The 14,349-nt window shown below is 40.1% G+C and overlaps 1 protein-coding gene across 1 annotated transcript in view; it reads left to right on the top strand.

Annotated features, from left to right (window-relative positions):
• Dgki (diacylglycerol kinase, iota) overlaps positions 1-14,349 on the top strand; it is a 423,919-nt gene that overhangs the window by 271,093 nt on the left and 138,477 nt on the right. The window contains exons 21-22 of the mRNA XM_013021551.1: positions 4,306-4,505; positions 10,001-10,063. Coding sequence (XP_012877005.1) covers positions 4,306-4,505; positions 10,001-10,063 — 263 coding nt within the window. The remainder of the gene's footprint in view (positions 1-4,305; positions 4,506-10,000; positions 10,064-14,349) is intronic.

The following is a 14,349-nucleotide window of genomic DNA, read 5'->3' as shown; positions in this document are numbered from 1 at the left end:
TGACTCCAAGGTCTTTGATCCATTTGGAGTTGACTCTGGTGCAGGGTGATATATAAGGATCTAGCTTTAGTTTTCTGCAAGTAGTTAACCAATTTTGCCAGCACCATTTACTGAAGAAGCTGTCTTTCTTCCATTCTATCTTTTTAGCTCCCTTATCGAAGATTAGATGGCTATAGGTCTGTAGGTTCATTTCTGGGTTTTCAAGTCTACTCCATTGGTCCTGAGGTCTGTTCTTGTGCCAGTACTAAGCTGTTTTGATCACTATGGCTTTATAGTAGAGTTTGAAATTTGGTATTGATGATTCTCCAGCAGTGTTCTTTCTGTTGAAGATCATTTTTGCTTTTTGGGGTGTTTTATTGTTCCATATGAATTTTTGGATTGCCTCTTCTATTTCCTTGAAGAATGAGGTTGGAATTTTGATAGGTATTGCATTGAATTTGTAGATAGCCTTGGGAAAGTTCTAGCTTTTTATGTGATTAATTGGAGATAAGAGTCTCACAATCTTTCCTGCTCCAGCTGCTCTTAGCCATGAGCCACCAGTGCCCAGTTTTCTTACGTTATTAAATTGGCAAATACATTCAATAATTTGCTGAGCAAGATTCTCACTGAATCTGAACAAATGATAAGAATAAACATATTATCGTTGTTCTGATCTGAGTGGAGCATTCTGTGTAACCTAGTGAGATACGATATTTACTTAGCAAAGTAGTTGGTTCAAATACACTTTCATCCTTAAGGAATTTTTAGTCCTAGTTCCCTGAGAGCTTTTGAACACAATTGAATGGTGTATTGAACCAAATGATTTTTTTAATCTACAGAAGCAACATATTATTTTTTGCTGTACTTGGCTTAAATCATGTTTAAATCATGAAACCTATTCACTTAAAAAAATTTGTACTGTTGTGTACTGGTGGCTTATGCCTGCTACTCAGGAGACTGAGAACTGTTTGGAAACAGCCCTGAAAGACAAATCTGAAGGACTCTTAGCTCTAACTAACCAGCAAAAAAAACAGTGGTAGAGGAGGAACTCAAGTGGTAGAGTACCAGCCATGAGCAAAAAAGCAAACGAGCTCAGGGCCCTGAGTTCAAGTACCTGTACTAACACACACACACACACACACACACACACACACACACACACAAATTTTCATTTCTTAAATGAACCCTTCTTGTGACATGTTTTTAATTCCTATATTTAATGTAGTAATATTTTCTTAAGTACTTTTTACCTATAATTATGAATGATACTGGTCAATAAATTTTCTTTTAATATCATAGTTGAGCTTTCGCACAGGTTTGCAGATCCCGTAAGTAAAGATAAAAATTTATGTTCTGTTCTATTTTCTGAAAAAATTTATACATTGAATCCTAGCTAGTTTTTGAGGCTGAGAGCAAAAAGATTTTGGTTTAAGGCCAACTAGAGCAGAAAAGTTCATGAGACACTTATCTCAAAAATCACCAGCAAAAATAGGACAGTAGACCACCAACAGAGCAAATGTGATGCCCCAAGCTCAAACTCTAGGATTTCCAAAAGAAAGAAAAAAATTATAAAGACTAAGATTATTTTTTTCCTAACATTCTATAAAAGTTTCTAACAAATCATTTGGCTTTAAATTTTCTTTTATGGTAACAATAGATATAGAAATTTTCAGCTTTTTAATTTCTTCTTGTGTTTTTATCCTCTTAAGATTGGAAGGAATTTCTCCATTTAACATAAATTGTTAAGTCCATTGGCCCAATGGTATTTATGACACTTGCTTCTTTCACTGTAAGACCCCTCCCCCTTCCATGCCTGAGACAAGTAATTTGTTAGCCAGGTTTTCTCCTAATTCTGCTTTTCTTTCTTACTCTGTGTTCTTTTAATCCATGTATCTTATTTTACATACCCTATATAGCCTTCACAATAGATTGTTATTGTTTTGATTTATTGTTGCTTTAGTTTGTTGTCTTTTAAAGAAATTAAAATATGAGAGGAAAAAAAATCTATAGTCATTGTCGATGCATTCACCATGTCCAGAATTCTTTGTTCCTTCTATCAGATCAGGTTTCTATGTGGTGTCACTTTGTTTGATTTTGGAGGGTTGCCTCTAGCATTTCTTGTAATAAAGGTCTACTTGCAACAAATACTTCCAGTTCTATTCTTCAGAAACATTTCTTTGGCATAAAGTTCTCGAATCCTATTTTCAGAGATAACCGAATTCTGAACGGATCATTTAGTTCTCTTTGTTCAGTAATTTAATGATGCCATTTCATTGTCTTCTAGCCTCCATAATTTGTAAAAAATAAAAAGTCAAGTATTATTTTTCATCAGTATTCTCCTGGATTTACCGTGTCTTTTCTTTCTCTGCTCTTGAGAGTGTTTTCTTTTATCTTTACTGTTAATGCTTTTTGTGGTTGTATTTCTTTCCCATGGCTTCTGTAAAAGAATGAGCAGACAGTGGCCAAGAACAACACATATGGCTGTTTTTCATCTGTGAGTTCGGAAATCTGAAGGGAACAGATGGAATTGTGATCCTTCCCAGAGTCTATGGGAGAGAACCGGTTTCCTTGTCTTTTCCAGCTTCCACAGGCTGGCAGCATCCTGTGACTAATGTACCTGTGTCCCTCTAACCTGTGTCTTCTCCCATTATCATCTTCTCTATCTTTGACCCTCTTGCTTTGGTCTCCCAGTCAGGGTCTTTGTGATTACATTGGACCTCCAATTACCCTGGATGATCTTCCAATGTCTGCATCTATAGTTTACCCACTCCTGAAGACTGTGCTTTCACTTTGAATGATTTTCAGGGGTTCTGGGAATTAGAATCTGGGCATCTTTTTTGGGGGGGCAATTATGGTGGTAGGTATTTGGTTGTCCACGTATTTACCCTGTTTTAGATTCATTGATCTTGACTTTGAACACTGATTTTCTTTTTAAAATTTTGGGATTTTTTTTATCCATGTATTTCTACTCTTTTATTAATTGTGTTCCCTTGTATTCAATTACACATATTTTAATCATTGTAATGATTGCTTACCATTGTCTCATGGGCTGTGGAATAAAACATTTCTTTCTCTCCTTTAGAACTTGGTAATTTCTATTGATCTGCTTTCTCATCTTCCATGACCTTTGTTTTCTGTTGTGTCCAATTTGCTCTTAAGTCTATCCTGTGATTGCTTCATTTCCCCCTCATTATTGATCACATCTTCTTTCCCCAGCTAGTCCTATTGATTATGAGCTGAGTAGATGAATTATTGAGTGCAATCTAAGTTACATTTTATCATTAGCCCATATGTGCTGTTTTAGAATTACATTTTCTTCAGTTCTCCACTTCTTCCTTGACAAGATAAAAAAATACATCTAATGCAAGGGATAATTGTTCCTAGGCTAGTATTAATAACTAATAGGTTATGTTTCTCCTCAGATTTACAGGTCTTATACCATTGCTCCAGGATACATTGTTAATTCTGTACTATTCTAACTTTGAGAATACTATAGAGGAATGATTGTTGATTTAAATAGCTTTAAGCATAGAGATTTTCCCTATCTCCAAATTGCATCATTAAATTTCAGGTTCATGGCATTCAACTTGCAGTGAAATTGAACATACTGTCCTCTTCCTCCTCCTCCTCTTGACTTGTGAGGAACTCACATTGATAGGGGCTAGATATCTCCACTGAACAAAGATGACAAAGATACATATTCACAGGTAATCTCAGTGAGAAGAGCTGTTTATGTTTTCTGTACATGCTCACTTCTTCATAATAAAGTGTCATCAAGCACAAGTGAGATTATTCATAGTTATTTAAATTTATTTAAAAAACAGTGATTAGAGGAAGAGGGTCCTTCCTTTTTAATTTCATTATTATGATTTGCTATTATTTATTATTATTATCATGAAGTAGTTGTTAGAAAAAGCTTTCAATTCAAAAGTTAGTTTCTGAGTATAGTGTATGGCGCCCCTTCCATCATTTTCCCCCCTTCCCCAACTTGATCCATATTCCCAATCTATGTGGTTCCACTCTATTTCATGAGAGTAGATAACATCAAAGAAAACGATCGTATCTAACTAGTATACATGAGTTCAGATTTCACATACTTAAAATCCAAAAGTGGTTATCAGTGGGAACTTACAGTAAAACCTGTCAAAAGCTTTGACTATATGGGTTACTTGTTCTGATGGTTGATGTGGGTTTCTTAGTGTACACATACTGTGGGTTTGGGGTGGTTACAAAGGCTTTTCAGTTTGTGTGGCATTGACTTGAGGTTTCTTGCTTTCTTAGAAAACAGGCACTCACTCCTGGTTCTCCTTCCGCTTGTTTTGACAGGCCGCCCTGCAAGTCGGGGGCCATGGGGAAAGACTCCATCAGTGTCGAGAAGTGATGCTATTGACGTACAAGTCCATCCCCATGCAAGTGGATGGGGAGCCATGTAGGCTGGCGCCCGCTATGATTCGAATCTCCTTGAGGAATCAGGCGAACATGGTACAGAAGAGCAAGAGGAGGACTTCCATGCCCTTACTTAACGAGTGAGTCTGCTCCTTGCCTACTGGGTTGATGCCAAGGCCGTGGCGGGGCGGGGGGGGGGGGGCAGATTGCAGAGCATGCGCATGGTCTAGGGACCTCACTGTGTTAGAAAAGGAAGAAAAGCCCACAAAGGTCAGTTTTTCCTGGTCTCACTCTCTCATGAGGACACCCCCCCCCACCCATGCATTTGTTTCTTTACATTTAGGTAGAGTCACGTGACCCTCCTTTCGGGTATTTTTACTGGATGTGAGAGAGATGATTCTTTTTCACTATCCACTTGGGCGTAGGTATCTATAGGGAGACTAGAAAAATATCAGTAGGGATTCGAGGGCTGTATAATGTGTCCAGAGAAAGTATTCTTTCTGCTTTACTTTAGGGAGAGTTGTGTCAGCCTGTTCTTTACTGAATGTCCTTTGGAAAATGGATATTCTGCCGTGGGAGGTTGGCTGAGCTGGTCTGTGGCTCACCCTTATTCACGTCTCACTCCCTTGCTGCCTTTTCGTAGTGGTCCCCTTCCCAATGCTTCTGTTTTGGAATCCTCCAGTGCTTCAAGTCTGTTTTGCCTTCCTGGGTGGCATTTGGACCCATTTTTTTCTACTCCTAAATACCTGTCATCCTTCCTGGACTCTCTCTCTCTCTCTCTCTCTCTCTCTCTCTCTCTCTCTCTTTCAGTGTTTCATAATCTGAATTGAGGTAAAGCAATGACAAGAGAGCTTCAAATGCATATTTATTTTATAGTATGCCTTGCTGCAGTTGAGAGATTTGATTGTCTCCCTGGGCTTGGAGAAGTGGCTGTAAAAACAATGGCATCTGAGTCATCTTTTTGATATTTTCTAGGTCACATCCTTAAACCTTAGGACATTGCAGGGCTTTGTCTTGGGTTATTCTCTGTCGCCATGAGGGACCCTCAAAGGTGTTCCTCCTGACTGTGTTCAGTGATGCATGGCCACCAATTAATTGTACTGAATGCCTGGCTTCCTCCTAGCGCCTGTGAAACCAAGGGCAGGCTTTTCCATGGAGCCCAGTGACAATCTGCAGAGGTTCCCAGAGTAACCAAAGATGCAGGTACCATAGCTTCTGTCACCTCTCTGTGGTGGCAGGTGTGAAGGAATGGTGTCAGATAGTGCTTTCCATGTGGTTTAGCTTTGGCATTGGCTTCTACATCTGAGGCTGGGGTGTAAGATCCTTCCTTTCCTTCTCTTCCTGACTCCAGATGCCCTGGTTGTTTCCAGAGCTGTTGCTGAAGTTTATAGTTCTTGCTTTATTTATGTTTTGCAGCTAGCGAAACTCCCAGATCATTCCTGATGCTTTCCATCCTTGCTGCCTTTTTCTTCTTCTGGGTTGAACATATAATTGCAGAGTTCATGGTTTACAAAGGATTTCATCAGCTGTATGGTTGGTTCATCAGATTCCTCAAGAAATGTTAGTCAAACCATTGGTTTGACAGCAGTTGATGAACTAATCCATGAAAAGCTACTTCTTGAGTTGTAGTACCGTAGCCTATGTGGTTGGGACATTTTAGATAGTCTGCTGAGACATAATAAAGCCAAAAGTTTTGGTATCTGTAAGCCAGGAGCACACAGGTGCACCATTGAAGAGTCACTTTTTTTTTTTTTTGTCAGTTGTGGGGCTTGAACTCTGGTCCTGGGCGCTGTCCCTCAGCTCTTTAGCTCAAGGTGAGCGCTCTACCATTTGAACCACAGCGCCACTTTCAGTCTTCTCGTGGTTTATTGGAGATAAGAGTCTCATGGACTTTTCCTGCCCGGGCTGGCTTTGAACTGCGATCCTCAGCTCTCAGCCTCTTGAATAGCTAGGATTACAGGTGTGAGCCACTGGCACCCGGTGGTTGTTATTTCCATAACACCTTAGATATATGATGTGATTTCCTGTCCTTGCCTGTACAGGTATTCTAGAAAGAGTCTCAGCTCAGAACTTCCCACAGAGGACAGTGTCCCCAACACAGCAGCCTTAGGCCATGGGAAAGACTGGTATAAATGTGCATAATAGGATGCTTTCTACCTTTCAAAAATCAGTTCACAAATCTTTAAAAAAAATCTCACATTTTTATTACTATCTATAAAAAGTTTTTCTACATTACATTGAACGCTGGGCATGGTGGCACCTATCTATAATCCCAGCTATGAAGAAGGCAGAGGAAAGAGGATCTTGAGTCCAGCCTAGACAAATTTAGTGAGAACCTGTCTCAAAATCAAAATACAGACAAAAGAGCTGGTGGTGTGGCTCAGGTAGTAGCATGCTTGCCTAGTATATGCAGTACCCTAATCTCAGTTTCCAGAACTGTAAAACAAACAAACAGCAACAAGGAATCACTGTATTTAAGGAAAAACAATTCAAAGAGCACATTTTCAAAAGAAAGCATGAATCTAGTAAGACTTGCCAGGGAAATATAAGTTTCTCTCATCTTGATCTTATTCACCCTCTGCAGTTAGAATGTTACTATTTCCCTAAAAATTCCCTGTTTTGAAATCTAATGTCCTTCACTACATTTCCAAGTAGACGTCAAAGTGGAAGGTCATCTTGCCTTTAAAACTTTTTCTTCAACCTTCTGGTACTTCTCTGCTGTGGCATCAAGTAAAAGTTGACTGTTCTAAGAATGAAAGAGATACTTGAAAAGATATTTATTCCATTTCTTTTTTAGAAAAACTAACACTGTTTCATCTTCTCATCTTCTTTCTTACTAGAGAGGAACAAAGAGTGCTTTAAAATGTGTTCAGAATTTTACCTGGAAGATTGTGTGTGTGTGTGTGTGTGTGTGTGTGTGTGTGTGTGTGTAGCTGTTTAATTCATATTAGTTAGGATCCTTTGCATAGTACACATTTCAATGCTGAGGCTCCCTGAACAAGTGCTCCTTCTCTACCTCAGCTCTAGTGTTTCTTGGGTATCTGCATTAGGAGGTTGTACCCTAGATCTGTGACTTCAGCCTGGGCTTTTAAAGAAAACTGAATACTGTCAGTCAGATACCATGGCTGACATCTTTACCTTGATATCTCACAGCAACCTGTCATCCACTCTTGCACCTCAACATGAGCCTGTTCCGTCCACATGTATATGGGTGGAGCTTCCAACCTCTCATTGATTGTGCCCTGGACCCTGGCGTCATCTCTCCCTCCTCCTCGTCTACCATCCAGCAGAGCAGCTAGCACTTTCTTTGAAATGCATCTTCAGGGAATCTCTCAAATCTTAAATGCCCTCACCCTCTATGCTGTGCTAGTAAAATAGCTTTTGTTGAAGCCAGGTGCTGGCAGGAAAGTCTATGAGACTCTTAATCTCCAATTAATCACCACAAATATGGGAATGGAGCTATGGCTCGAGTGGTAAAATACCAGCCTTGAATAACAAAGGTTATGGGATAGAGCCCAGGCCCTGAGTTCAAGTACCAGATCCAGAACCAGCACCATCAAACAAAACATAACTCCTATGAGATTTTTTTTTAGCAGTCATTCCTACAGTCATTCCTACAATAGCCTCATAATTAATTTTCCGGCTGTCCCTTTCTCTCTCCTGCTACTGCCTTTCCCACCCTCTGTCTTTTCCAAGACAGGACATAGAGAAAATGGCAAGACTTCACACCCTTTAGATCACTGCCTTCATCCTCATTTCTTGTGCTCCAGGAAAAACCACAATTGCTGAGCAGTCCCCTGGCTACTCCATCATCATGATCTAATTCTTGGATGCTCTAAGTGCAGAGGCCTCCACCTCCGCTTTTCATCTGTGAACCCTGCTCCACATTGCAGTTCTCCATTGAGATATGACTTTCCCTAAGCATCTTCTGTCAAGTTCTAGCTCTCAGATGCCCTTCGTGCTATGTCTGAAATACTCTCCATTGTGACTATCTCACCATTGATCGAGATAGTAGACTTGCTCATCTACTTGTCAGTCCACTCTGCTCTAGGAGTGCTTGCAGCACAGTTACACAGTGAATCAGTGATGGATCACAGATGGAGCCAGTTTACAATGCAACCTCTGCCACATTTCTCAGAAATGATGACTGAAGTAACAGAAATCGAAAATCCCATGAATCTAAGAATATGTTTGGATTCTGTTTCATTAGAAGGTAAATATTGAGTGATTTCAAGAGAAGGCTCCCAGAGATGTCCGAGGAGTTTCCATAAGAAATAGTTCAATAAGAGGCTTTCATGAAGTTATGAAAAAAGAATACTTCTTAGCATCTAATCCCACGTTTATTATAATAGACAAACTAAAAAGCCCCCATTACCTCATATTGTATATTTACTATCCCTGCGATAGGCCCAGGAGTGGAACTTGTCTTATCTTGACATATGAATCTGCATGATGTATGAAACTCTGGCATCTTTCACCTAAAAATTAATACAGGAGATTTCTCTAGGTCATACTCATAGGAACATGGCAGTCAGATATGTTTAATTATGTTCTCTTATAGCATGGAATCTCTGTAAGAAATCAAGGTGCAAGGGAGGTCTTCAGCATTGTGTTACCCTTAAATTCTCTAGCAATTAACCCTTAATTGTGAAAGTTAAATTTTATCCAAATATAGGCTTTCGAATTAGCAAACTTTGGATTAGGGAACTGCTGAGAAGAAGCATGCTTGGTTGTATCTGAGAATCTTTTGATGGTAACATGGATAGAACTCATGGATAGAAGTCTGGAGTGAACTCATGGGCGATCTTGTATAAAGATGTATCTACTCAGCAGAGCAGAGAGATCTGGGAAGTAGACCTCTTGTGGGTGAAAACTGTTCAAATGAGACCAGAGAGGACAATGCCATAAAGGTGACAGGAGAGTTGAAATTTAGCTTCCTGAATTCTATACTCTATTTTTCGTAATAGCTACACTGGATTCTCTTCATTACAGGAAAGGGAGGCATGGATGGTTTCACTTTTGTACTCAGGAATATGAGGGAATTTCTCATCACAGGGATGAAAATTTGGCTTTCTTGGAAAGACCTCTGGAGCGCTTACAAAACCTTTATGGTTGAGCTGAAGGAAGGTTTGTCGCGTCCCTCTTTTGACGATGTCTTGTCTTGGGGTGCCGGCCTTTCTGTAGAATCTGGAAATCATGGAGGCTAGGTGAAACGATTGCATTTAGCAGTGTCAAGCAGGTGTTTTCTGTGTCATTTTGCCTCTCTCTCTGATGTGGAGGTGTGTGCCTTCTTTCCTGAGGGTTCATGAGTGATGCGCCATTTGCCCCCCGCCCCCTCCCACCCCGCACCTGCAGCCCGCCTTCCTGCACTGGTCCTGTGCTCCAGTCTGTGGCTTGCCTGGACCCAGTCCTTTCCGTGTGTCCTGTTGGCTTTGTTGCTGTCACCGGCTTTTCTGGATTATTTCCGTGGCTGGCTTGATCCCCCCCCCTTTTCTTTTCAGTCACCATTAGTGATGCGCTCATTTAATTTCTGTTTAAACTTTGTGTGTCTCTCTTTCTCTCCCCGGCTTGTTCCTTGTCTGTCTACGCTGTCCTGCTGACTCTGTCTTCGCTGCTCATTCCCTGCTGCCTCTAGTATCCACCAGGTGCAAGCGGCCGACCTGCGGCGCGTGTCTGCTCCGCCCGGTTCCTTCACCATGTGAGTACAGTACCATTCTGTTTTTACATTTGCTCCTCAACCTCTTCTTCTCCTCAGGGTCAGGCCATGTGCGGCATCCTTTCTCTCCACAGGCCTGCTGCTCAGATAGCGTTGCCAACTGACTACAATGGCCCCCATGGATCCTGCTTCCATTGGAAATGAACTTGTGGAGCTCTTTATGCTCTAAGTAGCCCCATCCTCTAGGAGTTGACAGTGTTATGTGTTGATGAGAGACTTTAGGGCTCATGGTTGCATAGGCTGGTATAATAGTCTAGATTCCACATTGGTTTGGGGGAAGGTTGACAATTATCATGAGACCATGTTAGTACCTGTAAGTCAGGGGTGAATACAAGGACGTGCTTTCAAGCATTGGATTTATGGAGGGATCCCTAAATTTTGAGTGCACATACCTGCATATTTATGGGCTGAGAATTCACCAATTGTCATCTGGTTAGAAAAATGTATTTTAATACATAGGAATGTATGCTTTATGTACACCTGGATATTGTATTTTTTCCTGACAAAGGCAAACAATTTTATTCTTATTTATTCATTTACTTCTGAGGATGTTACTTGGGGAGGTTTTGGTGCTATTTTCCCAGCCATGGTCTTTCTCTCATATTGCTCCATATGCTTGTAATATATCCTAGATGGGATTTAAACTTGGGCATTGTGACTTCAGACTGCATGCTTTTAATAATTTGCAGTTTTCTGCTTTTCATTCTGTTGCTCTATAGACTTATGGAATGTTATATGTTGTAAGTATTGTTCCTTGTACGTATGTTCTCATGGCAATGAGAGAAGTCATGCTATATAGACTATACTTACCTAACACTTATTACCTTTTTAAATTACCCTTAAGTAGTTGTGCATAGGGCTTTCAGTTCCATGCACCTTGATCAATGTTACCCCTCATCATTCTCTCCAATATCTCCCAACTCCATCCATGCCCCCAGTGTACCTAGCTTAATTTTCATATATGAACATTCAATCTTTCAGATACTGTTACTGTATATATATATATGTGTGTGTGTGTGTGTGTGTGTGTGTGTGTGTGTGTTAGCTAATTTCCTTCCTCTGAAACATGATGGTATATATGTAATAGGATTTCTGTTGTGCATGTTAGGACTCCCATTAGAGAAATCTTGAATATGTTTCTCAATGTCACAAAGCTAATAAGTCATAGACTGGAATTCAAATTCAGGCAACTTGGCTTTGGAATTCATGCTTTTAATGATGTATAATCTTCTACCTTTCATTTATCAGGATCCCATGTACATGTTAAGGCTCATTTGAATTATTACTGCTGCAAAGAAAGCTTTCTTGTTTCTGGGTGTCATAATTAATTATGGTCTGGCTAGAGTTCACTATTGATGAATCTATTATAGTTCTTAAAATTCAATTTGTTATTTACTACATGAATTCTTCATTGTTATCTACTTTACCCATTGACAATATGTTCCTATGAATCGTTGTGTCTCCAGCCATGTTCACAGGTCTTAATACAAAGTGTTATGAAATCAAACAATGGTGGGTTGGTTGGTGGAATGAATACATGTCTAAATATATGTCTAAATAAAACTTTGGTGTCTGACATGTAGTGATATGCCAAGGTAATTCTTTAGATTAGATTAGTTATCTAAATCTTATTTGCAGCCTTCTCTTTAGGAAGTGATCAATGCACACACACACACACACAAGCACACACCACATATACACACACACATTTCTTTTATTATTTTTTTTTATTTTTTTTACTGGGGCTTGATTGAGCTCAGGGTCTGAGCACTGTCCCTGACACTCTTTTTTGCTCAAGGCTAGTGCTCTACCACTTGAGCCACAGTGCTACTTCCAGCTTTTTGTAAGTCAAATTTATGGGAGATGAGAGTCTCATGGATGTTCCTGCTCAGGCTGGCTTCAAACCATCATCTGCAGATCTCAGCCTCCTGAGTAGCTGGTATGACAGGCGTGAGCCACCGGTGCCTGGCTTCAAGAGGTATATTATTGAGAAATAGCTAATTTGCCATGCTAGAGTCTAATACTATTTTGTGATGCATATGTAGTGGTGAGCCCAATGGAACAGGTACATGTACTTTCTGCATGGAGTTTATAAGTGAGCTGTCAAAATGGTGGGTTGGTGTGAGTCTCCAGCCAGGAATCTTGTCTGGGAGTGTCAACTTATGCCACATGAAATCTTGTTTGCTTGCTTTCTGGGCAAGGAGAAAGACGAGGAAAGGGAGAATGCAGAGTTCAGGTGTAAGAGAGCAACAACAAAAGGGCCTGTACATCAGTATCTTCATGTAGGCTTGTGGGATTCATCTTTTATAACCCTTTGGGGTGAGTCTCAGATGCTTTGGCATCTGATGAGGCCACTGCCCACTTCACTGCAGAGGGAGGGGGTGGTGCCTTCCCTCTATGCTGGTCTACTCCAGGGTGGTCAAGGGGCTTTGCTTTAATCAGAGCTTTGATCTCTGCTGCCCACAGTCTATATGAAGAGGAAGGGCTTTGATTTCACCTGCCCACTGTCGGTCTTCCAGGATCTGTAGGAAAAGGAGGGATGTTATTCCTTTCTACCTAGTCCTTCTCCTTTTGTCTCCCTGATAGCTGCCTTTTATTGGGTACCATTTCCCTTCTGTTTTCCCCCCATCAAAATGAAATAATACAATCCATTTATACCTAGTTCTCCCCTCCCCCTCCATCTTCCAGCAAACACTAGAGTGCTTAGTTCAGATACCAGATATTCTGGTAGAGATTGAAGATACAGAAATCAGAAAGCTAAGTTTCTTTTGAGGAACCTCCATACTGCTTTCCAAAGTAGTTGAACAGGTTTACATTCCCACCAACAATGCAATGGGATTCCCTTTTGGCCACATCCCCTCCAGCATCTGTTGTTATTAGATTCCATGATTACAGCCATTCTAACTGGGGTGAGGTGGAATCTCAATGTTGTTTTGATTTGCATTTCTTTTATGGCTAAAGAAGTTGAGCATTTCTTCATATGTCTATTGGCCATTCTTATTTCCTCTTCAGAGAAGTCTTTCTTTAAGTCTTTAGCCCATTTACTAAGCAGGCCGTTGTTTTTTTAAGCATCTGTTGTTGGGGGATTTAATTTTTTGAGTTCTAAGTATATTTTAGATATGAGACCCTTGTCTGTTGTATGGCTAGTGAAGATCTTCTCTCAATCCATGGGCTCTCTATTGTTCTTGCTTGCTGTGTCCTTTGGAGCTCTCCTATGACCCAGCAATCCCACTTTTAGGCATTTACACAAATGATCACAAACAAGACCATACTAAAGCCACCAGCACAACTATGTTTATCGCAACATTACTCACCATAGCTAAGATATGGAACCAACCCAGATGCCCCTCAGTAGGTGAATGGATCAAGAAAATGTGGTATATATATACACAATGGAATTCTGTGCCTCCATCAGAAAGAATGACACCACTCCGTTTGTTAGGAAATAGAAAGATTTGGAAAAAATTATATTAAGAGTAAGCCAGACTCAAAGAAACATAGGTCCCATGGTTTCCCTTATCTGCAATAACTAGTATATGTCTAGGACAAGCAGAAGAGGTCAAAAGCTATGTACCTATGACCATATAACCTGATGCTAAGCAAAATGAACCCCAAGATAGGGACACAAAAAGTTTTATCTTTGTTTCTATTCTTTTTAATGTACTTATAATGTACTACATGATTTTTTTATTTCTTTTTATGTTCTTCCCCCATGGTATAACTCCTGTTTTCACTGTATTTGATTCCGGTGCCCTGCATCTTGTATATTCATTTTTCTAATCTGGGGAGGGGAAGGGAAATAACAAAATGCTGAAATAAGGATACAGGATGACCCATTATAACAATGAGATGTACAAGACATTATGTTGAAAACAAACTTTACAACTTTGTGAGGGGGCAGTGGGGAGGGAGGAGTTGGGGAGGTGGGGAGAAAAGGGATGGTAGGGGAAAAATAAAGGAGAGTGTAAAATGTTCGATAGGAAATGGTATCATTACCTTGCTCATGTAGCTGTAACACCTCTGTACTTTTTCTTTATGATAAAAATATATGTTAAGAAAAAAGCTAAGTTTCTGCCCTAGGAAAGAAAACACAGAAGGAATAGGCCTAACTGAGTTGCCTCAAGTCCAATTACAAAACAATAAGGCAAGCATCGGAATAGAAATTCTGGTTCTGTGTCTATATAAATGGCCCTTTACTGATCATTTGTTATATGTGCTTTTATTTAATTGGTACTTAAAACTCATATGCAGTAATACTGACTTTTCTG

This window comes from Dipodomys ordii, unplaced genomic scaffold (genome assembly GCF_000151885.1).
Source record: "Dipodomys ordii isolate 6190 unplaced genomic scaffold, Dord_2.0 Scaffold56, whole genome shotgun sequence".
In the NCBI taxonomy this organism is placed as follows: Eukaryota; Metazoa; Chordata; class Mammalia; order Rodentia; family Heteromyidae; genus Dipodomys; species Dipodomys ordii.
The sequence above is the reverse complement of the archived record's forward strand: the minus strand, read 5'-3'. Positions and strand labels throughout refer to the sequence as shown.